Genomic DNA, 24,898 nt, shown 5'->3' with positions numbered 1-24,898 from the left:
CCACAAATTACACAAATTACAAAAATTACAAAAAAAATACATATATGACAAGACAATAAGATAGCTTTCGAATGGATTGTTTGTGTTATTTCACTTTGAAGAGATTTCAAGACTTGTACATGTCAAAATTTCTTAAATTTTATGAAAACTCAAAACCGCAAAAGGTTTGACAGAACTAGCACTCAATGAGTACTAAATGGAAAAAAATGCGTTTCATTTATCGTTACAAAATTTCCCGTATCTCTTCTGGTTGATTTCTCGTATATCGACTGAGTGGCTCACTTTTTTTTTCTTTCGTCGTTTAATAAACAAGCGCAGAGTGTAATGGGGTATGGCAAAAAATGTACCGACAATGTCAGGCTTTTATCCCGAAAATGACTTCACTCATCCCATTCCCCCAGCACATCGTTGTCGTTTTCCCCACATGTTCGACGACACGCTAAAAGACTGCCACCATTTTCCGGCTGCAGATTTGCCCGGCAAACTTACCACCGTTTCGTGAATGTTTCCGCCAGGAGGGCTGCTGGCTGAGTTCTCTCTAGGGTTGGGGGTGGGGGAAAACAGTAATAAAGAGCTAAAAAGCTTTTGATAACAACTTTATGAATTGACAAACAAACTTCTGATGCAGCTTTTATCTCTTTTTTTTTGTCTTGTCCTGCGTACATCTATCATCCACTCGGTTTCATCCATGATGAGCTGGAGTTGGTTATTGCAATAACAAAAAAATGATCCTGAATCTTTTTCATGTATGCAGGATCTGTCATGTATTTTTTGGGGCGTTATTAAAGCTTGGACAGTTTTGACCTAATCGAGCCATAAAAGCATACGCCATCGATTGAAGCCATTAATTTGCTACCCGAGCGTGTGTGTGTGAACATCACGTACTGGGACGAGTCCTTTGACCTCTCGAACTCTCTTTCCCCTCCTGTTGATAGTTGATACGCAGCATCCCCCAAAATGACCAACAACGACGTCTGACCGCCGGCCCCGCCCTCAACCAACCGCCATTAGTTGGCAAATGGTGCTGCTTAGCCCCAGCAGCCCGGCCTAAAGCGAGAGCACACAAAATTTAGGTTTCACCCATTACTATGTAATTATCGACGCGGATAATTACCGATTTAATTACAATTAATTTATTAATTAGTATTATTCAAATAGATACCACGAAACGATTGCTCGCGATTATGCCTGGCCGGACGCCAGACGGCAGATTGGCCATGTGTTGTGATCCATGCGAGTGATCAGTGATGGTTTGAATCATTTGACTTAATTTTGAATCATTTGCTTATAACTTCTTTTGAAAACATTTTTCCCAGAAATGATGTTCTAAACTTTAGTAGAACTAGATCTTAGCTGCAACTTTTGTGACCAACACAAACCTGTATCTCTTATGCCTTATGAATGAGAAATCGAAAAGTTTAAATTTTTGAGCAATGATCGTAATCACAATCATTTGGATTAGCGGGTTGGATTAAATCCTACAATTCATACCACATTGAAGATACATATTTATGACATACAAGAAAGTTGTAGCTTAGATCTGTATCTACTAAAGTTTAGAACATCATTTCATGGAAAAATGTTTTCAAAAGAAGTTATAACCAAATGATTCAAAAATAAGTCAAATGATTCAAACCATCACTGCGAGTGATATTAACGATTGAAGCTAAGTTTCCCCGAATTTGCGATTGTGTTTTGATGGGTTTTTTTTTCGTCAAATGGGTTATTGATTTTCCTAGCAGTAAAATGAGCTGTTAAATAGAAAGTTACGTGACAAATTTTCCAATCTTTGACTGCAGTCCGATGTTTACCAATGCGGTAAGTTTATTGCTTGCATTAGTTAGTACCGGGTACTTACTTTTTTACAATTCGGAGATACAAATATTTGACCGAATATTCGGTGTAATATTCTTCTCTTTTTCTTCAGACATCAACATGGCCAAAACTTGTAGGCATCCTGAAAAATGATGAACTTGCGATCTCCATTTTTCTGTTCAACATAGTGTCTATTACATATAAAATGTATTGTAGATACTACAAGGGAGGAACTAAGCGGGGAAGTCCCTGTCAAACGCTACATATGAATACATATATTTTATAGGGCTTGATTATAATGTGATGTAGTTTAAACTTACTAAAATATTCAACACTTCTTCGAAATAAAACTAAATCAAATGAACAGATCTCACCATAAAACGACCATTAATGCACCAAGAGGGCCTGGGGTACATCCAGAGGAAACTTGTAAGCGATTAACAGCTGCCAAATCTGCCATAACTTTGAAATTAGCTTCTCCGGAAAGTTATTCCGGCCTAGTTCCATTTCAATGCAGGGGTACGTAATCCCATCCGGAAAATACGGATCCTCACAATTCGATTCACAGCACTTTTAGCGTAAACTTTCGATAAAATTTTTCTGTTTTGAATTTTGCTGCTGAGAAAAACAAACCCGTCATCACCGCAGCAAAGCCTACTCCTCCTCGAATGTTCGGTGTTATATTGCGAGTTTTAAGCATTTTATTTTGGGTTTTTGTTGATGATTTTTGAGGGTTTCTTGCTGGAGCCCATGCTATACCTAGCAACCGACCCAAACCTGACTGCAGGAGTTATGACTAAAAGATTTTGGCCTCCTAGCAGCCCGGATTTGAACCCCCTCGACTATTTGATATGGGCATATGTTCACGCAAAGGCCTGTGAATATTTTCACTTAAGTGTTGATTCTCTGAAGGCTTTTATCTCTAAGGCGTGGGCTTCAATGACAGAGGCTTGTATTGCGAAGGTATGCTCCTGACTCAGATCTCGCCTAGAGAGAGGAGTTGAGGAAGAAAGTGGACACATCGAGTGATTGTTTTTCAAAATGTTTATCCCGAATGAATCAAAAGGTTTTTAAACCATGTTGCCATCGATAGAAGTGAGTTTGCACCGTAATGACAGATTTCTGTTTTTTTGTGTGTCATACTTGTCGTGATTTTACGAATCTCAATGCAGAGATTCACTCAAACACGTCTGTCGCTCGCAAGAATAGATCAATGACTGACTTTGTTTTGTTTGTTTGTCAAGTGCTGCCAAAATAGCAAATGTTGTCATAGAAATTTATTTTATTTTATTTATCTACAGTGTTGCCGTATACAACTATTATTTTATTTTATTTCTAATTAAATTTGATTTATTTTCTGTATATTCTTCATCTCATCCCTACATTCCTTCTCACCTCTATTCTTAATTGAAACTTTTCACACGTCAACATTTGTTTTTTTTTTCTTTAGAGCAAAATTTTATTTCCAAATATCCTCAATTTTTATTCCATATTCCACATCTTTATTCTCCATCCTACAAATTTTATTTTATTTCTGCTTATCCATCATCACTTTTCTACATTCCTTCTCAACTCTATTCTCAATAGAATCTTTAATTTACCGACTTTTGTTTTTCTAAAATACAAAATTTTATATCCTAAATATCCCTCATCTCAATTCTACATTCCATTCTCTGCAAAAGCTTTTCAAATCTAATTTTTTTTTTTGGCATATTCTTCATTTCATCCGAAAATATTCTTCACAAAAGCCTTCCTAATTTGTGCTTTCTCTGTCGCTCTGCTTTAATTTACCAGAGCCGGAACAATCCGCAAAAAAAACATTCTTAGCAATGTATTTTAACGACGTGCTTTCACTCCTTGACAGCCCAAAACTTTGCTATGCTGATGACCTCAAACTGTTTTACACCGTAAACGACTACGACGATATTAATTTTCTGCAAAATCAGTTCAACCTCTTCGCTCATTGGTGCGACATCAATTGCTTGCCATTGAATCGTAACAAATGCGCAGTTATCAGTTTTTCTCGTAAGCGGCAGCCTTTGATTGCGGAATACTTCCTTGGAGAACAGCCCATCGCACGCGTGGACCATATTAACGATCTGGGCGTCATCCTCGATAAGCGACTGGAATTCAAGACACATACAAACTACGTAGTCAACAAAGCATCCAGAAGTCTTGGTTTCATTTTTAGAGTAGCGAAGGACTTCAAGGACGTGTATTGCCTGAAAAGCCTATACTGCAGCATTGTTCGTTCCATTCTTGAATACGCATCTGCCGTCTGGTGCCCCTACTACCAGAACGGCGCTGAACGTCTCGAGGCTATCCAGCGGCGCTTTTTACGATACGCCCTTAGGCATCTGAACTGGCAAGACCCTTTCCGCTTACCAAGCTACGAAAATCGATGCCGCCTTATAGACATTGACACTCTTCAAGCCCGTAGACATGCAACCCGTGCATCTTTCGTTGCTGATATCTTGACATCGCGAATCGACTGTCCCACTTTACTGGAAGCTATTCCACTAAGTGTGCGACCCCGTGGTCTTAGGAATCAGGATCTTCAATTGTATGTTCCCATTCGAATGAACAATTATGGAGCAAACAGCGCCCTCATCGGTGCAATGAAATCGTTCAACCGCTTTTCCGAGCATTTTGACTTCGACGTTTCGAGGGATGTTTTCCGAAGAAAAGTTCTAAGTGCGCTGAGGGGCCCGTAGCTAGACCTAAGTGTTTTGTTTTAATTTAATTTTAATTTTAAGTCATCATTTGGATCTATATGTGATCTGTTGATCAGAATAAATAAATAAATAAACAGCTTTCTCAAACTGTACTTTCCTTGTTACTCTGTCTCTGTTTATCAGAGCCGAAATAATTCGATAGTATTCTAAGAAACAGTCTGCCCAACCAGAAAGCTTGTTCAAAACAAACAATCAGCAGCAGCAGCCTTAAATATCTGCGCTTTCAACGCCTATTCCGTCTTATTCCACCGGAAGTCCAAATCAAAACAATCAGCAGCAGCAGCCTTAAATATCTGAGCTTCTAACGGCAATTCCGTCTTATTTCCACCGGAAGCCCAAATCAAAACAATCAGCAGCAGCAGCAGCCTTAAATATCTGCGCTTTTAACGGCAATTCCGTCTTATTTCTACCGGAAGGCCAAATCAAAACAATCAGCAGCAGCAGCCTTAAATATCTGCGCTTCAAACGGCAATTCCGTCTTATTTCCACCGGAAGGCCAAATCAAAACAATCAGCAGCAGCAGCCTTAAATATCTGCGCTTTTAACGGCAATTCCGTCTTATTTCCACCGGAAGTCCAAATCAAAACAATCAGCAGCAGCAGCCTTAAATATCTGCGCTTTTAACGGCAATTCCGTCTTATTTCCACCGGAAGGCCAAATCAAAACAATCAGTAGCAGCAGCCTTAAATATCTGCGCTATTTGTGCTTATTCTACCAACCACGCCATTGTCGTGATTTTACGAATCTCAATTCAGAGATTCACTCAAACACGTCTGTCGCTCGCAAGAATAGATCAATGACTGACTTTGTTTTGTTTGTTTGTCAAGTGCTGCCAAAATAGCAAATGTTGTCATAGAAATTTATTTTATTTTATTCATCTACAATACTGTAATAACAATTATAAGAACATTTCATATGACTGTTTTTACTTTTTTTATTCAATTCAAAACAGTTATTCTTTAAATAATTTTACTTCAAAAACCAATATTTTGTCTTCAACACAAATGAACTTAAAGAACACCCAGTAAGCGCGTCCTCTCAGAAATCGACAGAGCATGCAACAAATTGAGAGTTGAGTCACTTCTCAGGCAGGCGAACACGCGTCTCGAAGGGAAACATACAAACACGATTTGGATTGTGTTCGTGTGTTTCTCTGGAGGGCGTGTCTTAGCTTAATTCGTGGCACTCACCCGAGGCACGCGTATGGTGTGTTCCTCTCTAACGATGTGATGATGCAAAATCGCTAGAGAGATCGTTACGATCCCTCTGGCGATTTGAGTTACCTCTCTGCCGATTCATGTTTACTGGGCAGTTGCTTGCGAGAGCCCGACCGAGAAGGTTCATTTCATTCGTTAGCTCCGTGTGCGGTTGTGAATATCAAATTGGCGAAGTGCCAAGTTATTTTCCGGGAATTCAAATTTCACGTGAATGTTTCCGAACATCTTATTGAAAAGAAATGATCAAAGAAAGAAGAGCTGATGTAGAAACGGCGAATTTATTAAGGACCCGGCAAAATTGATGCTGGATGCTGGATGATAGGAAGAGTAAATGAAAATGGCGACAAATTTTCGGTAGACATGAGCTGGGATCGGAGTGGTGTATGAGAATTTTGAATTTGCTCTAGTGAAAGGCATTGTGTAAGACATTGGTTTTTCCTTGGGAAAAGTGTTGAAGTGAAAAATAAGTGAAATATGACTTAACTTTCTGGTTGACCAAATTGTTCGATACTTTGCCTGATAAGGAATTCATAAAATGTTCGTGATAGGAGTAACAGAGCGCAAAAAAACTGTGTCAGTGAGAGGAAAAATGAACATCTGGTGAGCCCGTTTTATATGTATTTATTGAAGGATTTCTTTCCAATTTCTAAATAATTGATCCTTGTTGCACTCAGTATAAAAAATGTGGAAAATCATATTTAGTTCTAAATTGTGTATGTGTGCATAAAACTCCTGCCTTGATGATGAAGCGTTAGCAAGCCTACTTTGATGATATTTATCCGTTTGCGTTTGTTTATTTTTGCGTTCTCAGTTACGCGTTGAGTCGGTTAGCATCAGAGCACCTGCAACGGTTCAGGTCCAAATATTGGTTTTAGGTATACCAGTTTTAGCAAAATTTTAAATTTAGGATTCGGCTAAAACACGCGCTCCCCACCGGTGTGATAGCAAATTTAAAACGGGTACACTTTTATTGCAGACACTCAATAATTGAAAAGCAAAAACTCGTTTTAATTGAAAAATTGCTAAGTTTTGAGTTTTACACCGTCATAATTCTACCAGGATTTCATTAACTTAAAGTCTTTTTAATAAAGTTTGTTCGAAACAAGTAGAAATGGATTGACGATTGAATACCTTTCTTTTTCCAATTGACTTCGACCGATTTCTTCCAGGCCGTAACGAAACCCCATGTCGAGCTGGATCGGTTTTTACTATTTTGACTAGTTTCAGCTTGCTTCATTGACAACGACCTGACTAGTTTCGACCAAAACTTTGGCTGACCAAAACTTTGGCTCATTGAACAACTACCAGTTGGCAGAAACCAGTTGAAACCGATTTTTATCTATGATTGAACGAAGCTTAAAAAGCCAAAATGACTATACGCAGCGAGAAAAAAAGCTTAATTGAAACAAAAAAAAACCTTTTTCTTTTAAAAATTGACTCATTTTGGGGTGTTGATTCCAAATATTAATTTAGTTTACCAGTTCTTGTTTATAGGTAAAAATTCATTAAACATATTTGTGCTTTTGTTTGGGCAAACTAAACAGATTGGCAAACATGCTCCTTTTATGTATTCTTAAGTAGAATTCTCATGATTATCAATAGTTTGTAATGTAGCAGACGCAGCTTTTTAGCCAGAAATTGAAAGGATTTTTTTCTAAGAATCATGTCAGTTTAGTCAATGTTATCGAACAATATATCATATTTCATGGTTTTCATATTAAAATGGTGAAATATGATAGATTATAAATATTGTTAACAACTTTTGACAAAAATCGGTCATTACACGGATATTCAAATTTTTTAATATTTTTTTAAAGTTTATTGTTGTTTTGCATTAATTTCATTAGAATGTTTCTGTTATTGAAAATGAAAGTTCATATAACGTTTGAACTCGAGAAACGCTGACTGGGCTCACTAATTCGTTGAGGCCAAAAGCTATTTATTGAAATATGAAGTCTTGAATAGTGTGACATAAATTATTTATACTTGATACGGTTTTTGTTAACATTTTTTCTCAATTTGTGTTACGTATTGACCGGTTTTGGCGAGAAAAAACATTCAAATAACTTCTCAAAAAGAAACAATTATTACACCCAATGCTACCCAAACATGTGTGAAAATAATAATCATTGGCTAAAATTTTCTCACCGTGAGCCCCAAACGTCTAAATCGGTCTGTCGTATATTTTGAAATCCTGTTCCAAATTTGCTTGAATTTGGAACAAAGGCGTATAACTGTTGGGAATTTTGAAATCGATAACTGTGCTAAAACAGCAATTTACGCCACCGGTACCAGCCGAAATGTTTTAGCGTGGTCGAAAACCGTGTTTTGCACCTACCGTTGGGACAGCCCTCACCTATTTTGAGGTGAAATGCGACGGTGAAAAATATTAAAACAGAGTTTTAAAAAAATGTTTTAATCGTAAATTTTAATTTAAAATAGATGCAAAAAGTAACATAGAGTTCATGTTCACTATTTTAAATTTTTGGCCCGGTCAGAATTGCAAAAAAAAAAGTTTTTGTTTTTTAAGTTTAGTTGTGTTTGAGAACTATTAAATTAAATCAAATTCATAACATAAGTATTTTCACCAAATGAGTTCTGATATTTTTGTATCATAAATATTTTTATGTTTTTTCTTGACTAAATAACATTGTCGATGCATTTTTTCTGTTTAATCGACCCCGTCATTTATTAGAAACTATCCATTCAAATTCATTGAACGAAAATAGCGTTCGTTAAATCCCTTTCCTGCGCTTATCCACGCAATCGATTTAAATTACTTTGAGTTAGATTTTTCTGATGTCATTTATACAATTAAAATTGTGTTCTATCGTTTTCCATTCAATCAACTACATCTACTTATTAATGATTGCTTCATTTTATATTGTTACATAGTATTCTTTTTAAATTATTGACACTGTGTTTTGTTTCACATATAAATATAGATTTCTTCTAATCCATGCTCGGATTGTTACCCATAAAGATACATGTTCTTGTATTATTATTCTTGTTTTATTATAACTGCATAGATATTTTTATATTTTATATTATTTTGTACATCATTAAAAGTCTTTATCATTATATTATTACAAACAGCTCAAATGCACCGTTTATTTTTATTTGTGTTCATCAATATTTTATTGCATATTTATTAAATGACATATGATTTATTGTATTATATTTCTTATTTATATATCATTGTCATTATATTTATACTGTATTTCATTAACCAGAGAGAAGGCATCTGGGGATAACCCAAAGCAATTATTGCAAGTGGAGTGGATTGCCAACCATTGTAGGTTTCTGAGGGTTGGATGTTTTCTTTCGACGAACCATCGGCCGTGGAAGCCCTAGAAGTCAATTCGAAAGGCCAAGGCACACAGACATAGGCTGGACCTTGCTACCGATGGGGAAACCATACATACATACATACATACAACACAAATGAACTTAAAGAACAAATCTCCATGACAAAGCTCTCAAAAATCCCCGACGATGTGAAGTTATTCTAAGTATTTTTTTGCCAGATACTCCGTTCAACTTAAGTTTGTATATCGATTGATTCTCATTGAGTATCGATATTCTATAACACAATTCAATTTAAATTTTGAACTTCTAAACCGAAACTTATCATTAAACTTCTAGACGATTATCTATAAGACAACCACTTCAAAAGAGTCTTATCACTACATCATCAAAAGCAAATAAATCTACCAGTTAAATACCCTTAAAAATCAACCCTCTTTATTTTTTATCATCCATATGGTAGGACCATCATTAACGGGACTGCTACATTTGGTACAAAAATGCTTATCCGGTCATCAAATTTCAGTCCATTTTCCACCCCCCCCTGTAAAATCATTCGAGAAACGACCCGCTGGGATTTGAAATTGAAAATGCACTTGACTCCCGAGATCTGCTTGAAATGGGAATGTGTGTCATTCCCCTTTGGTTTGGAAACTTTCTCTGTGGGTTTTAAAACTTGACAACTTCAGCTAATACTCTGCCTACATATAAGTCCATATAGTGTGTCTGTGCGGTGTGGATGTTTTGATGATGATGATGATTCCCCGTTCTTCAACTTACCTAGTTTCTAAAGCAAACCGTCGTCGGTCGTCAGCTCATTGGTCTCAACCATTGGCCTTCCTAAATCCGTACATTCTTCCAGCGGAAGGTGCTTTCAAAAAACTAAAACCCGAACCAAACAGCGGACTGACGTCGTCGGGGACGGGCGGGCTCTCGTCGCCCGGAAGTGGCCTATCGTCCCTGCCTCACCATGCTGGCCACACGCCCACCACAGCATCCTGTCCGACGCCGGCGCGGCGGAGGCACCGGACCACCTTTACTCAGGTAAGTTATACTAGCAAACCAATTAGTTATTTAAAACCTCTGCAGGAGAATATTCCTATTTTTTCTTGGATCTTGTTCTTAAAAATAAGGATTCCGAAATTAGTTCCGATCCCGTGAGCAAATCACCATGTAAACTGTATATCGTCTCAAAATGACAAAATAATAAATTTAAAAAAAAACTATAAAGAAAAACGCTAAAAACATTCTTGTTATTTTTGTCATTTTTGTAATTTTTGTAATTTTTGTAATTTTTGTAATTTTTGTAATTTTTGTAATTTTTGTAATTTTTGTAATTTTTGTAATTTTTGTAATTTTTGTAATTTTTGTAATTTTTGTCATTATTGTAATTTTTGTAATTTTTGTAATTTTTGTAATTTTTGTAATTTTTGTAATTTTTGTAATTTTTGTAATTTTTGTAATTTTTGTAATTTTTGTAATTTTTGTAATTTTTGTAATTTTTGTAATTTTTGTAATTTTTGTAATTTTTGTAATTTTTGTAATTTTTGTAATTTTTGTAATTTTTGTAATTTTTGTAATTTTTGTAATTTTTGTAATTTTTGTAATTTTTGTAATTTTTGTCATTTTTGTAATTTTTGTAATTTTTGTAATTTTTGTAATTTTTGTAATTTTTGTAATTTTTGTATTTTTTGTAATTTTTGTAATTTTTGTAATTTTTGTAATTTTGTAATTTTTGTCATTTTTGTAATTTTTGTCATTTTTGTCATTTTTGTCATTTTTGTCATTTTTGTCATTTTTGTCATTTTTGTCATTTTTGTCATTTTTGTCATTTTTGTCATTTTTGTCATTTTTGTCATTTTTGTCATTTTTGTCATTTTTGTCATTTTTGTCATTTTTGTCATTTTTGTCATTTTTGTCATTTTTGTCATTTTTGTCATTTTTGTCATTTTTGTCATTTTTGTCATTTTTGTCATTTTTGTCATTTTTGTCATTTTTGTCATTTTCGTCATTTTCGTCATTTTTGTCATTTTTGTCATTTTTGTCATTTTTGTCATTTTTGTCATTTTTGTCATTTTTGTCATTTTTGTCATTTTTGTCATTTTTGTCATTTTTGTCATTTTTGTCATTTTTGTCATTTTTGTCATTTTTGTCATTTTTGTCATTTTTGTCATTTTTGTCATTTTTGTCATTTTTGTCATTTTTGTCATTTTTGTCATTTTTGTCATTTTTGTCATTTTTGTCATTTTTGTCATTTTTGTCTTTTTTGTCATTTTTGTCATTTTTGTCATTTTTGTCATTTTTGTCATTTTTGTCATTTTTGTCATTTTTGTCATTTTTGTCATTTTTGTCATTTTTGTCATTTTTGTCATTTTTGTCATTTTTGTCATTTTTGTCATTTTTGTCATTTTTGTCATTTTTGTCATTTTTGTCATTTTTGTCATTTTTGTCATTTTTGTCATTTTTGTCATTTTTGTCATTTTTGTCATTTTTGTCATTTTTGTCATTTTTGTCATTTTTGTCATTTTCGTCATTTTCGTCATTTTTGTCATTTTTGTCATTTTTGTCATTTTTGTCATTTTTGTCATTTTTGTCATTTTTGTCATGTTTGTCATTTTTGTCATTTTTGTCATTTTTGTCATTTTTGTCATTTTTGTCATTTTTGTCATTTTTGTCATTTTTGTCATTTTTGTCATTTTTGTCATTTTTGTCATTTTTGTCATTTTTGTCATTTTTGTCATTTTTGTCATTTTTGTCATTTTTGTCATTTTTGTCATTTTTGTCATTTTTGTCATTTTTGTCATGTTTGTCATTTTTGTCATTTTTGTCATTTTTGTCATTTTTGTCATTTTTGTCATTTTTGTCATTTTTGTCATTTTTGTCATTTTTGTCATTTTTGTCATTTTTGTCATTTTTGTCATTTTTGTCATTTTTGTCATTTTTGTCATTTTTGTCATTTTTGTCATTTTTGTCATGTCTGGCTTATTGTTATTATTCGTCAAGCCCTCGGTTGCACAAAAGTCTCCAAAAGTAAAGCAAAAAAGAAAGTTTAATAAATTTACTCATTTGCCACCATTCAACAATTTCAATTTTCGTAAATTACAATTTTCTTGACTTAATAGTAGGGTGGTCGGATTTACCGGTTTTTTTCAAATCCGGTATTTCGGTATTTGTAATTTATAAAACCGATAAAACCGGTAAAACCGGTATTTTTTTCAAAGAATATCGAATTCATGAAAAGGTTTCGTCTATTTGCAGTAGTAATGACATAAAATGCTCAGAATTTATTACGCAATAGATTTTGCATCGTTTTCAATTGATAAATATGGTATGGTGCCTTTAAATTATCCCTTTGTCATACATTTATCATCACCCTCATGATAATCATTATATTTGTCATCGTCATTTAATTATTATAATTTCGCATTGAGTTTGCAGAAATTATAGAAGTTTCATATAATTTTCGACGAATTTTTATCCTAAACTCTGCAGAACAGTATTCATATTGCAGAACAGATTTTACAGATTAAGTAAAAGTTTTTATAGTCTTTCATGGAAATGATATGAGATTTGATATACAAAACGATGATTCGTTGAAAAAATGACCTAATTATTTTCTAAAAAAAACTCAAAACACTGTCACAAAGTTTTGGTTGACTCACAAAATTACAGATTATTGTTGTCTATAATACAGATGCTTTCCCCGCACCTAGGTCATGATCGCATTGAATTTGCCTTTCCAAAATTAAAACGAACAAATAGAAAAAAAATCTTTAAAAAAATCAGTCAAAATTCAGCAATATACATATATAGTTGTTTGGATCTGATCCATATGCTCTTTTTTGCTATAATACTGTTGAAAATTTATAAATAAAAACTTTGTTACTGCTTTGTCTGGAAAAAGAAAATGCTTCACCAGCGTTAAAATTAAAAACAACAGAGTTTCATCAATTATCTTGAAAATATTGAAAGAGAAACTTCATACAAAAATTACATCATGTGTTTAAATGTTGACTCTGTTGAAACATTTTCGGTTTTAAAACAAAGTAGGAAGTTTCTAATCAGTACTCAACATTTTTGGTTTTAAATTTTTGAAAGCCCGCGCACCGATTAGAACGATTTTGATAAACTTGGCCTTTTTAAAGATTAGACATTTTTGCATCTTTTGACTTTTCAGTTTTTCAATGAAAACTACAGTGATTATTGTGAAGCAATCATCAATTTCTTGTAGCTGTATCTTTTTTTCAGTCATTGTACATTTGTACAAAAGCGTTAGTTCGATAGCTGAACGGAAAGGTATAAAATTTCATGAAAAAATTCCATCTGAGAGAGAGATGACAACTTGTCTATGCTCTTTTAAACGCCACTCTAGCTTTAATTTAAAAAGTTACATCGGCAAGTTTTAGCACTAATCAAATTTCAAATAAACTTTGTAGTAAGGTTTAGTGAGCTTAGAGTTCGCATCTGATTGAACAAAATGTGAGTATTTGTACTCATACATATTTGTTAAAAAAACTATTTAGCTGTGTCAATTTTATTACAGTGCCAAAGAGGGATGAATCATCCTTCGGGATGAAAATCCCGAAGAAAAGATAAAAAATACACTGCCAAAAATGATGAAAAATTTACCGGAAATACCGGTTTTTTACCGTCCCAAAATCCGGTATTTCTGGTATTGGAAAATGGACGGTTTTACCGGTTTTACCGGTTTCGGTAAAACCGGTTAGACCACCCTACTTAATAGTAAGTTTTTCTTGTATCGTCATGATCTTTCGAATGCTCATCCGTGTATATCCGAAAATCAAACTAAGCATTCTCCTTTATCCAGCTATTAATCACAAACGTAGTGAAGCTTGGTTGGAATGAGGCTTTTAGAGTAATCTGGTCTAAAAACGGTTTATTCCTTATGATTCCTCGCATTTACTTACATAATAAATGATGGAAAACAACAAAAAAAAATACTGAAATAAAATCAATCGAAAGATTCCCTTTAATTCAATCACGGTATAAGAAATTGTTCAGATACCGGTATTTCGATAACAACTTATTATCTTCTTCAGTGAGCGTTTTCAGTCTTTCGATTGCTTTGATTCAGTAGAATTATTCAACCAAGTAGGCCAAGTACGATAGTTCGCTGCGAACCGGTATCATCCATAACACATCATTCAAAATTTGCTAAAATTCTAATGTTTAACATAAATAAATACACAAAAACCCATCAAACTAATAGATGTCTAATTTCAATTACAGGAACAATTAGCAGAACTCGAAGCGGCCTTTGCGAAATCCCACTACCCCGATATCTACTGTAGGGAGGAATTAGCACGAACAACCAAACTAAACGAAGCAAGGATACAGGTTAGTTCTTTAATTCTTTAATTCCGGCCAGTCTCGTAGCGATACAAACTGGCATTGTTAAAGCTGTAGGTTTTTGGTGAGGACATTTGGATCCATTCCACTACCATTGGATTGGATCCAGCAAAAAGTGGGACGGTGAACAAACCAAAAAAAAAAATACCTTCATTGTCGTTCGCCAAAGTCATCGTGTGCGGTTGGCTGAGCTTAATTTGGTATGCTAATTGATATGGCGCAAACGCGCGACTATTCACATTTTCACCATCATTCGTAAGAGCGCGGCCAGTATAAGCCTGTCGTGTCGGGCTGCTCTCGTTCGTTTGTCACTTGATGTCACCATGATGTAGGGCGGTTAGTCGTCAGTTCTAGGAACCTTCACTAAAACACGGAATATTGGGACGAAAATAAAAATCGAAACTCACAACCCATACATACACACAACCGACTGACAAAATTGTGCTCGCTGTCGGAATCCTTCTGGTGTCGTCTCGATACAAGCAGAGCATCAGGCAGGATGATGAAAAGCCCGCGAGCCGACACACAGAAAACCGAAAACATAGCGCGAGACATCTATTATGCTAATTTTCTTCATCTCCTCACCTGATTAATATTCACGATTGATATTCATGACAATCTAGAATTTTGTTAAACAACAACGTTTAAACCATCGCAACCATATCGGAGGGGCGCCTTGCGATGGAATGCTGTGAAAATATCGGGAAATTTCTACTATTTAAGGATGGCTGGTCTGTTGTATCGGTTTAACCAGAAAAAATCATATTCTTTTTGTGAAAACAAATGAATTCAGGCAAGTAGAACAAAAATATAAATTTGACCTACGAAATACTAAGGCCAGGAAGATAGTAAAGTGGAGAAAGTTGAAAAACTAAGAAATCCATACACGGATGGAATGAAAAATGTTCTAGTGGATTCATCAAAACTCTCATATTTTCTTCTGCTATGTCACTGTCGCTGTCTGACATTTTTAAGTAATTTTTAACGACTGATGATTATTATTCTTTTTTTAATTTAAATTGGCATTTCAGTCAAAAGGAAGAAAATTCTAAAATTTACAATTTGCCCAACGTTTCGGCCTTTGGTCTTGGCCTTCCTCAAGGGTTATATTAGCGTTCAGACAGTATACTGTCTGACATTAAAATCAGTTTACAATTTAAGCTATTTTTCCTTGACGGAATAAATTTAGAGAAATTTATACCATTGCATGGTTGATATAGCTATGTCATTGAAGGCGATTTCTAAACCTCATAAAATATGCACAGAAAATTTGTCGATGTTGCGGATTATCATCTGTTCAGAAAGGTCAATGTTCAAAGTTAATGGTCGTCAAGCCAAGAAAGAGGCCTTTGGTTGTTGTCATACTGGAAGGTTCGTACATTTGAGAAAATTGTAAGCGTGGTGTTATGAATTATGATTTTTATAACATTCTCAAATAAATAATTGTGTTTTATAATTGGATTTAATTTTTTTTGAATGGTTCCCAAGTAATATTTAAAGTTTTATAGCAGGCTACTAAACCAATTTTAGGTTCTGTAAGGGGCTTGAAAAGTCTTACAAAACTATCGGTATTACTTGGGTTATTTAACATTACCTGTGACTTAGTACGTTAGATAGAACTATTGCAGGGCTGGTAGCGAGTCACTTTTTAGTGACTTGGTCACTTTTTTTGGGTCAGTCACTGAAAAGTCACTTTTTTCATCAGTTGGTCACTAAAGTCACTATTTTCTGAAAAATGGTCACTTTTATCACCAAAAGTCACTTTTTTCACCAAAAATAAACCAATGAAAGAGTAATTTGAATTGCGCGTGTTAATATTGACGGTAGTAACGGTAAATTACTTGATCAGTCAGTTAGAAATTTTTTTCGCCTCCGGCGGAATTTCGGCATGAACCCTTGGCTTGAGACATTTCGATCTACGACTTTATTTGATGTTCATGAATTGAAACTAACTTTGATTGTAGATTTTAATTTTTAGTTCAATCAACCTTTTGTATTGGATCTCAAAACATGATACAAAAACCCTATCTCGCCTTTAGAATGGGTTTTTATTAAGAAGTGTAACTAAGATTGGGATTGAAACGAACCATTTTTTTTTTATTAAAAAAATCTTTTATGTCATAACAAATGTTATGTTGATATGAAATATTCTTAAAAAAAACAATTTCAGACTCAATTTTATTTCGTGTTTTTTGTTCTTCTAAATACTTAAAAAAGGGTTTTAAAAATTCATACAAGCCACAAAATTTACATTTTTCTTAGGTGCAATGAATTTAAACGGTAATTTCAACTAATTTGGGTTCCCCGAATCCAAATATGTATGCAATATTTATATTTCTATCAGCTTTTGTTATTGAAATGACTTTTGAAAATAAGTAAAAATCTTTAGAGAAGTTTCTGTACTTTTTTTTTTTACAAAAACTCAAATCAAAAACATATTATTTAAAAATAAAAGTTTTATATGAATTTATGAGCTTTAAATAGAATCAAGTTTTTTTACACTTTCTGCTGTGATGTCAAAAATACTTGTAATGATATTTTTCCATAATCAGTTATCTATCAATGTTTGATTTTACTAATAATAAACTCTTTATCACCAAAACTAAATGTGTTCAGCCGAATTTGACAAAATTTCTAGTTTAGGACACTATTTACCAAATCAATAGTTTAAAAAAAAAAGCATAAAAATAGTTATGGTGAAACATGTTTATTGAAAAAACTCTTCCTGAAATGTTTTTAAAAATTAATATTTTTTGTTTCCATATTGTTTTTTCAATTTTCAAATATATTTACCAAATTTTATTGTACAGTTTTTTTTTCAATTTTCTTATCAACTTGCCGGATTTTTTTAATCAAACTTTTTAAATTTTTAAGACATATTTTTTAAAATTGTTTCCTTGTTTTTAAATTCTGAATTTTCGTGTTCTTCAACCATAAACCTTTAACTCCAATTTTTTAATAATAAAACATAATTTCAACCTTCTGTTCTTTTTCTTTTAATCAAAAGTGACAAAACACTAAGAGCTTGTAATTTAAAGCTTAAAAACCTGTGATTGAAAATTTAAAAACTTTTTATGAATATTTTTTATATGAATCATATATTTTGGATCGATCATGATTTTTCAATTAATCTTAAAAGTTTGAAAAATTGTTCTAAGTAGCAACTTTAAAAATAAATTTTAATACGCAGTGTTAGCTAATTTATTATTTGATTTGTGCTTTCAATATTAATAACAAAAGTTTTAAACTCATTATTTTCAATTTTTCATCATTTGTTATCATTCACGTTATTACTCATTTTCTAACATTTCTTTCTCAGTGTAGTTGAACATGAAGTTATTATTTAAGCTTCAAAAATGAAATTTTGATAACTGGAGGATTTTACTTTATTAAAGGTTTTATGTCTGGCTTATATAACTGGCACTTTTAAAATAATTATAAATATATTCTTCTTTTTATCAAATTAAATTAAACCATCGAACATTGAATAAATTCTGTTCAAAATTCATTTTTTATTCAGTAATCGGTAATTCACATTTTAAATCGTGATTAAATATTTTTTGTTCAAATTAAAAAATTACAGCGGAATTTCTCACTAAACTTCCAGTTGAAAATGAAGAAAAGAATTCCAAATTTAGATGAATAAAAATTAACAATTATTATCATTTTCCTAACATCTATTCATGGTAAGTTTTGTACAAGAATGGACATTTATTTTATTATTCAGATTTTTTTAATTTTAAATTTGCTAAGAAATTCTTTTGAAACTTATTTATTTCTTACTTTCTTGACTTATCGAAAATTTGAAACATTCATTGTAATATGTTTCCAAAATTTGGTTTATCAGTCATTTTTTTAGTTTGTGTGTTGAACATGAGTGACAAACGGTGTAAGAAAACCCCTTCCTTTTCAATTTTTAATTTTTGGTATTGTTATTATTTTTATCTAAATTTGATTTTCGAAACCCACCCTCCCATGGACGAATCCTTCGCTCGGGCCTGATTTGGTCACATTTTTTGTTCTTCAAAGTTACGTTTTTCGTTCTACATAGTCACTATTTGGTCACTTTTTCGGTCCTCAATGTCACTATTTGGTCACTTTTTTTCAAGTTTTGGTCACTAAAGTCACTACTTTTTCATAGTTAAACCGCTACCAGCCCTGCTATTGATTTGTTAAACCAAACCAAATTCTTCAAACCTTTCTCTTACATATGATCCAACTATCTTGATGTTCATAGTTATTAAGCCAATTGGAAGCTTTTAAGACCCCAGGGTTTGAAAAAAATCGGGAATGTTTAGGAACTGTTTTCGGCTAAATTTCTTATATCGAAAAATCGTAAAAAAAATCGTCTGAAATAAAACCGTGAGAATTCATTTCCATAGTTTGGACCATTTGGACCACTTTTTGCGAAACGATGAAGATCAGTGTAAGAGTTCGTTATCTTTTAAAAACAAATGGTGGACGAGATTTTCAGGAATCGTGTGGCAAACAGTTTGGAGCCTGGAAGATTTTTGGAATAAGGCGATTGTTAAGGCATACAGGGTCCGGCAATTGAACTGCTACATTACTTCAACTGTAATTATCGCTTTGTTTACATCAAGTCTTAGCTATCATTGGATGTAAGTATTACTTTTGTAATCAGGTTTATCCGGAAAAATGGATCTCGAACAGAAACGTAGCGCTGTGGTTGCCTTGTTCCTAGCTGGCAAACGGCAGAAGGACATAGTTCGTGAGCTGTCCGATATGAGTGTGTGCAGAAGTTTTGTATACCGTCCAGTTAAAAGATACCTGGAGACCGGAAGTGCCAAAAAACGGTATGGGGACGGGGGACGCCGACTTACTGTGGTGGCACCTGCCATGGCGAAAGTCGTCAAGAAGCGCCTTAAGAGAAATCCTCGTCGTAGTGCCAATAAATTGGCAGAGGATCGCAACATATCGGATCGAAGTCACCGTCGGATCCTGAAAGATAAATTTCAGACCAAGCCCTACAAGATCCAAAAGGTTCAAGACCTTACGATGAAGCAGAAACAAGAACGTCTCGGTGTTCGAGTGGTTAGCGTGGTAAGACGGTAATCGCTGGTCCACTGATGGCATGGGTTCGATTCCCATCTCGGTACTGGGTGTTAAATGTTAATCTTAAGTTGTCCACGTCATTTATTCAGTCTGTAAAGCCTAAATCGGCTAAGACGGTGTATGTCTTTTTCAAAAAAAAAAAAAAAAAAAGAACGGGTAAAAAGAGCCAAGGCGCTGCTGAAGAGGGCCGCGGAAGGAAGGTTGAAGATTATCGTGTTTACCGACGAGAAACTCTTCACCGTACAGCGGTTCGTGAATAAGCAGAACGACAGAGTTTGGTTGCCAGACAGATCACGAAGCCGGACTTGCTGACGACCATCCGGCGACAGACACCAGCATCGGTGATGGTTTGGGCCGGAATCACCCGTGATGGCCGGACTCCGCTGGTTTTTGAAGAAGTGAAGATCAACCAAAATACGTATCCGGAACTATTTTTACAGAATGTCGTTGAACCGTGGGCACGTCGACATTTTGGTTCCAGGGATTGGGTTTTCCAACACGACTCGGCGCCGGCTCACAAAGCGAAGAAAACCCAACTTTGGATTGCGCAATATTTTCCAGGGATCATTTCGAGCTCCGAGTGGCCGGCGAGTTAGCCAGACCTGAACTCTATAGACTTCGCTGTTTAGAGTATGTTGGAGGCCGAAGTCTGCTCTAAGAAACATGAAGGTGTGAAGGTCCTGAAGCGACATCTCGTGGCAGCCTTGGATAAAATACCACAAGATGCGATGAGATCATACGATGCGTTCCTCGACCGTCTGCGGCGAACAAGTCGAACTTTACCAGTGAATTTTGAAAAATTAATTTGTTTTCAAGAGAAATTGAATGCCTTTGAAATAAAAAATTGATGTTTTAATCAATTTGTATGTTTATGTCAATATTAGCACTTCAATTGCCGGACCCTGTATATAATTATATATTAGTCCAGAATGTCTACAAGCGGTCAAAACATTCTGTTAAAAAATATACGTGTCTATGAAGTCATCGTGCTGAACAAAACTCCTGAAAGTAATTGAATCGACGTGGAACACAGATATCATGCTGAAACATATTGCACCGAGAAAGTTACCTCATGCCAGAAAATTGACAAGTCAGAAAAATCATCAAAAGGGGAGACAAGGGTATTCGGCCGAATAGGCCGAATAGGCCGAATATTTATTTTTTTGAATTTACACAAGAAGAGACTTGTCAATTTTTTCAACTGATGTAGGATAATTTATAAAATATCCAAAAGAAATGTTGACAAAGCTTCAAAATCATCAAAAACTTATGATTTCAGTAAAAAAATTTGGATTTATCCGTGTATTTTTCACTGTAGATAGCTTTACAACTTTGATTATCGTTTATTACAAATTTTCTTGATTTATCCAGGCATGTCCATAAACAAAATAAAGAATTCGAGAAAAGTTAAGTCTGACCGGGATGGCCACATATTTTTAAAACTTTCCCGATTTTACCTGGGTTTATTCAGATTTCTTGCTAAATCAAATATAAAAAAATCAAATGTCTTTTTGAAATTATTGTAACAAAGCCGATTTTTTAAAGTAAATTTATTCGTTGGATACGATTTGAACACTGCTGTTGTAATTCGATGGAAACTTTCAAGTAATTTTATTTCTTTTTGATCTTGTATGTTTGAAAATAAAGCCTAGTTTCTGTTTAAATTTTCTCTTTTTTTACAAGTTTTTCAAAAAATCGTTCAGATTCGGCCGTGTGGATGCTTTAGGGTAAAGATCATCGCACTTTTTGACAATTATTTTGATGACAGTTAACAAAAATTAGACATTCATCTAATGCGATATAAAAAAGCAATTCCAAAAAGCTTTGCACCAGTTTTGACATGTTTTGTCCTAGATTTAACTGATCACTCTTGTGATAAACGTCCTAGAAGCGACAAGTCATCTGATGTCCTTCCAGCAAATGGTGACATTTTGAAAATCAAAAAGACCTCTACTTAAAAAAGATCTGATACATCTGGTTGGGAATATTTGACTTAAAAACATGAGGGGCATTAAGATGGCAGAAATAGAAGTTTTCTATCGGAAATAGAAGTAGAAATACAAGTATTTCTATTGAAAACTCAAAAGGATATTCGACCGAATATTCGGCCGAATATTCGTTTGGCCGAATAGTTGAAAAGGTTAATATTCGGTATTCGGCCGTTCGCCGAATACCACTATTCGGTACATCTCTAGTTTCGTACTTCCTATAGTATTATGTACGCACTGCAACGTGCAACGTGCCTCAATTTTCACTATCGTAATTTTTTTTATTTTTCACTATGATCCCCTGTATATCACTATTGATCGGGGCTCGGAGCGAACAGACATACATTTTTTTTATTGCTTTATTTGATGGATCTACGACTCACCGTTTAGTTCTAAATGCAAAATGATTAAAAAAATCATCTCGAGTCCACTGATTACCTCTCCGACATCGAATCAATAGGCCAAATCGGCAGATGAAACTAGTCAAGCTTTAGCTCTATAATTCAGTTGACTTCATCGAGTTGAATTCGCTGCTAGATTCCACGGCAGAAAATGCTCATCGAGCCCGATTAATAGTGCTTATACTGCCCAAGGGGAATTCTCGTTTTGCCCCAACAGTGACGGATTTTTACCTTTTGGCAAAAATTTTTAAAATGCATTTTTATACGTTTTTATCTACTTTTTCAAGTTTCAGCCAGTTAGGAAATAGACTTTTTTAAAGTCTTTTTCACATAGAATCTGGCCGCATCTTTTCATTCACTGCAGCGCCCCTAGTTTTCACATCGCGAATCTATTGACAGTGTATTGGCGATTTGCAGCAAAACTTTTTGACATGCAACGCCAACTGGATTTCAATTACGGAACTAACAAAAGGGTGATGATAGCTGTTTTTTGACATGGCAGTGAATACAAATTGTTTAGAAAATTACGATTTTTGTGGAACCTTTCAAATTTGAGATAATTTTAATGACTGAATCAGTTAAGAAAATCTAGAATTTACTAATTTCTATGCCATATGAGTAAGCGAAGTATTTCATGATTTTCCTGGCAAAAATCAATTTATAAATTAAAAACGCGTGGTTGAAATCGATATTAGGGACATCATTAAATTAATAACTTAGAAAACATAGGTTTACAGCTTGAATTATGTAGCTTTCAACCCACATTTAACATTTGCTGAAAACTCTTCAATTTGAAGCAGCAGGAAGTCTACATTGGAGAAACTATTTCCAGAAGATTAGTGATTACCAGTACTCATCCTTAGCTGAATTTCAGAACCCCAAAAATTATCGACAAATAAAAAGAATTAGTTGGTGTTGAATAACGATCGTCTGGTTCTGTTCCTAATGTCGCTTCATGAATCATTAAATAAAAAAAAATTAAAGTTTGAGAATATAAAACTTATGATTCAGAACTTGAAATACAAACCAAATAAAATATTTGAATAAATACAATCATGAGCTTCCCACAAACTTTTATTTGAGTTTCCTAGTCTGGGAAAGTTTTGCATTTTTTATTACCCTTTTCGTATTCGTAGCCATAAAATGTTTGATTAATTCTTATTCCATTTGACCTTGCGAAATTTCTATTAATTATAAGTCAATTTACTCGCCTTTATCAAAGTTTGATAATCCAACAATCTGATAATTTTTCTTAACTTAAAAAAAAGCTAAATATTTCTATAACTTACATTACTTACATCGTCTAATTTTTTTTCAAATCTTGAACATTTAATTCAACATTTTACATTTCAACTCGGATACCTTATCTAATCCTGCATTTGTTTTTTTTGATTTTGGAGGAGTTTCTCAAATTGAAAAGGAGCATAATATTTTAAATAGTTTATAAATGCCTTGGTGGACACGTGCTTGTTTTCAATTGTTTTTGGGTAGTAACAGACAAATGATCTTTAGAAAAACATATTTGAAACGACATTCGCTCAAAATTATTTCCATTAAATTCAAATTTCTTTATTATTTTAAGCAGCTTCCTTCTTTCGCCAATTGCATGTTGAAAGCAGTGAAACGATTTTCTTCACACACGTTCTCTAGCACTTTTCTCTATTCTTCTCTTGTTTTCTTTAACATTTATGATTTAAATGTTTGTTGGTACGGGCGTTTAGTTTTTTGTCCAGAGTTATATTTCTTCAAACTCGACGTGAATCTAAAAATCGAAAATTTATTAATCCGATATATGCTTCTGTATTATTGTTGGAGATTAGTTTCTTGATAAATATGAAAACACGCCTTGATTCCAAAAGCATGAACTTCCCAGACCGCTGTAAGTTGCCATATCTCGATTTTTTTTTACCGGAAACCTAAAAATTAACGCAGATACAAAAACAAATAGGTTTTAAAATATATGAACGATAGCGTAATTCTCATTTTCTTACCTTTTCATCGAATAAAATCCCAATGAATATGAAAAACAACTCCGAAATTTTATAATTTTTCTTTATGTTTTCGAAAAATACATCTGGTTTTGACATTTGAGCCCTTATCATCATCATTTTGATCGAAGTGCCCTCTGAACGTCGTTTAGAGCTGCAAATCGCCAATTGATCCGGATGGTTTGTTTACTTAGTGGTGAAAATTTCATCTAGATTGAAGCAGTCAGTCAAAAGTTACCGACGATGGAACGCGAAATGCGAGAGAAAATTCTGCACACTCACGTAGAGAAACCGACGTGATTAGGGGTAAAGATCGCGCGATTCCTGAAATATCCAAAATCGACTTTAAATTCGGTGCTGCAACGTTACCGGGAGACCCTTACGGTGGATCGAGCAATCCAAACCAGGCGTAAAAGTGGAACATATGACCGGAAGCTGCGAGCAAATGTGATTCGATCAGTTCACACTAATCCTGGAACCTCCTTGCGTGATTTGGCGAAGAAGTTCAAGACGAACCATAGTACAGCTCGACGAATTTGTTTGCGAGGAGGCTTGCGGTCGTATCATGCAAGCAAACACCCCAACAGGACGTTGAAACAAAACCTGGTTGCCAAAACCAGGGCAAGGAAGTTGTACGAGATAGTGTTGACCAAGTACAACGGATGCATTTCGATAGAAGACGAAACTTACGTCAAAATGGATTTTGGACAAATACCCGGTAACAAATTTCACCTTGCGATGCGTAAAGGGAATGTTGCGGGTAGATTCAAGTTGGTTTTCGCAGATAAATTTGCTCGTAAGTTGATGATTTGGCAAGGGATCTTTAGTTGTGGGAAGAAGACTAAGATTTTCATCACTGGGGACACACTACAGCCGGGATGTCGTTAAGTGATATAAGGAGAACAAAATCGATTTTGTTGAAAAAAGTATCAATCCACCAAATTGTCCAAATTTTCGTCCCATCGAGAAATATTGGGCAATAGTTAAGGGAAAATTGAAGAAATG

The 24,898-nt window shown here is 34.1% G+C and overlaps 1 protein-coding gene across 2 annotated transcripts in view; it reads left to right on the top strand.

Annotated features, from left to right (window-relative positions):
• The window catches only part of LOC129740994 (homeobox protein unc-42), a 113,444-nt gene that overhangs the window by 46,009 nt on the left and 42,537 nt on the right, over positions 1-24,898 (top strand). The window contains exons 2-3 of one of the 2 annotated variants that reach the window (XM_055732682.1): positions 9,936-10,117; positions 14,324-14,431. In XM_055732682.1, coding sequence (XP_055588657.1) covers positions 9,936-10,117; positions 14,324-14,431 — 290 coding nt within the window. Of the gene's footprint in view, positions 1-9,887; positions 10,118-14,323; positions 14,432-24,898 lie in introns of both variants that reach the window. The other variant, XM_055732681.1, reaches the window with a different exon arrangement.

Source organism: Uranotaenia lowii, chromosome 2 (genome assembly GCF_029784155.1).
Source record: "Uranotaenia lowii strain MFRU-FL chromosome 2, ASM2978415v1, whole genome shotgun sequence".
Lineage (NCBI taxonomy): Eukaryota > Metazoa > Arthropoda > Insecta > Diptera > Culicidae > Uranotaenia > Uranotaenia lowii.
Note: the sequence above shows the minus strand (reverse complement) of the source record. Positions and strands in the feature narration are given on the sequence as shown.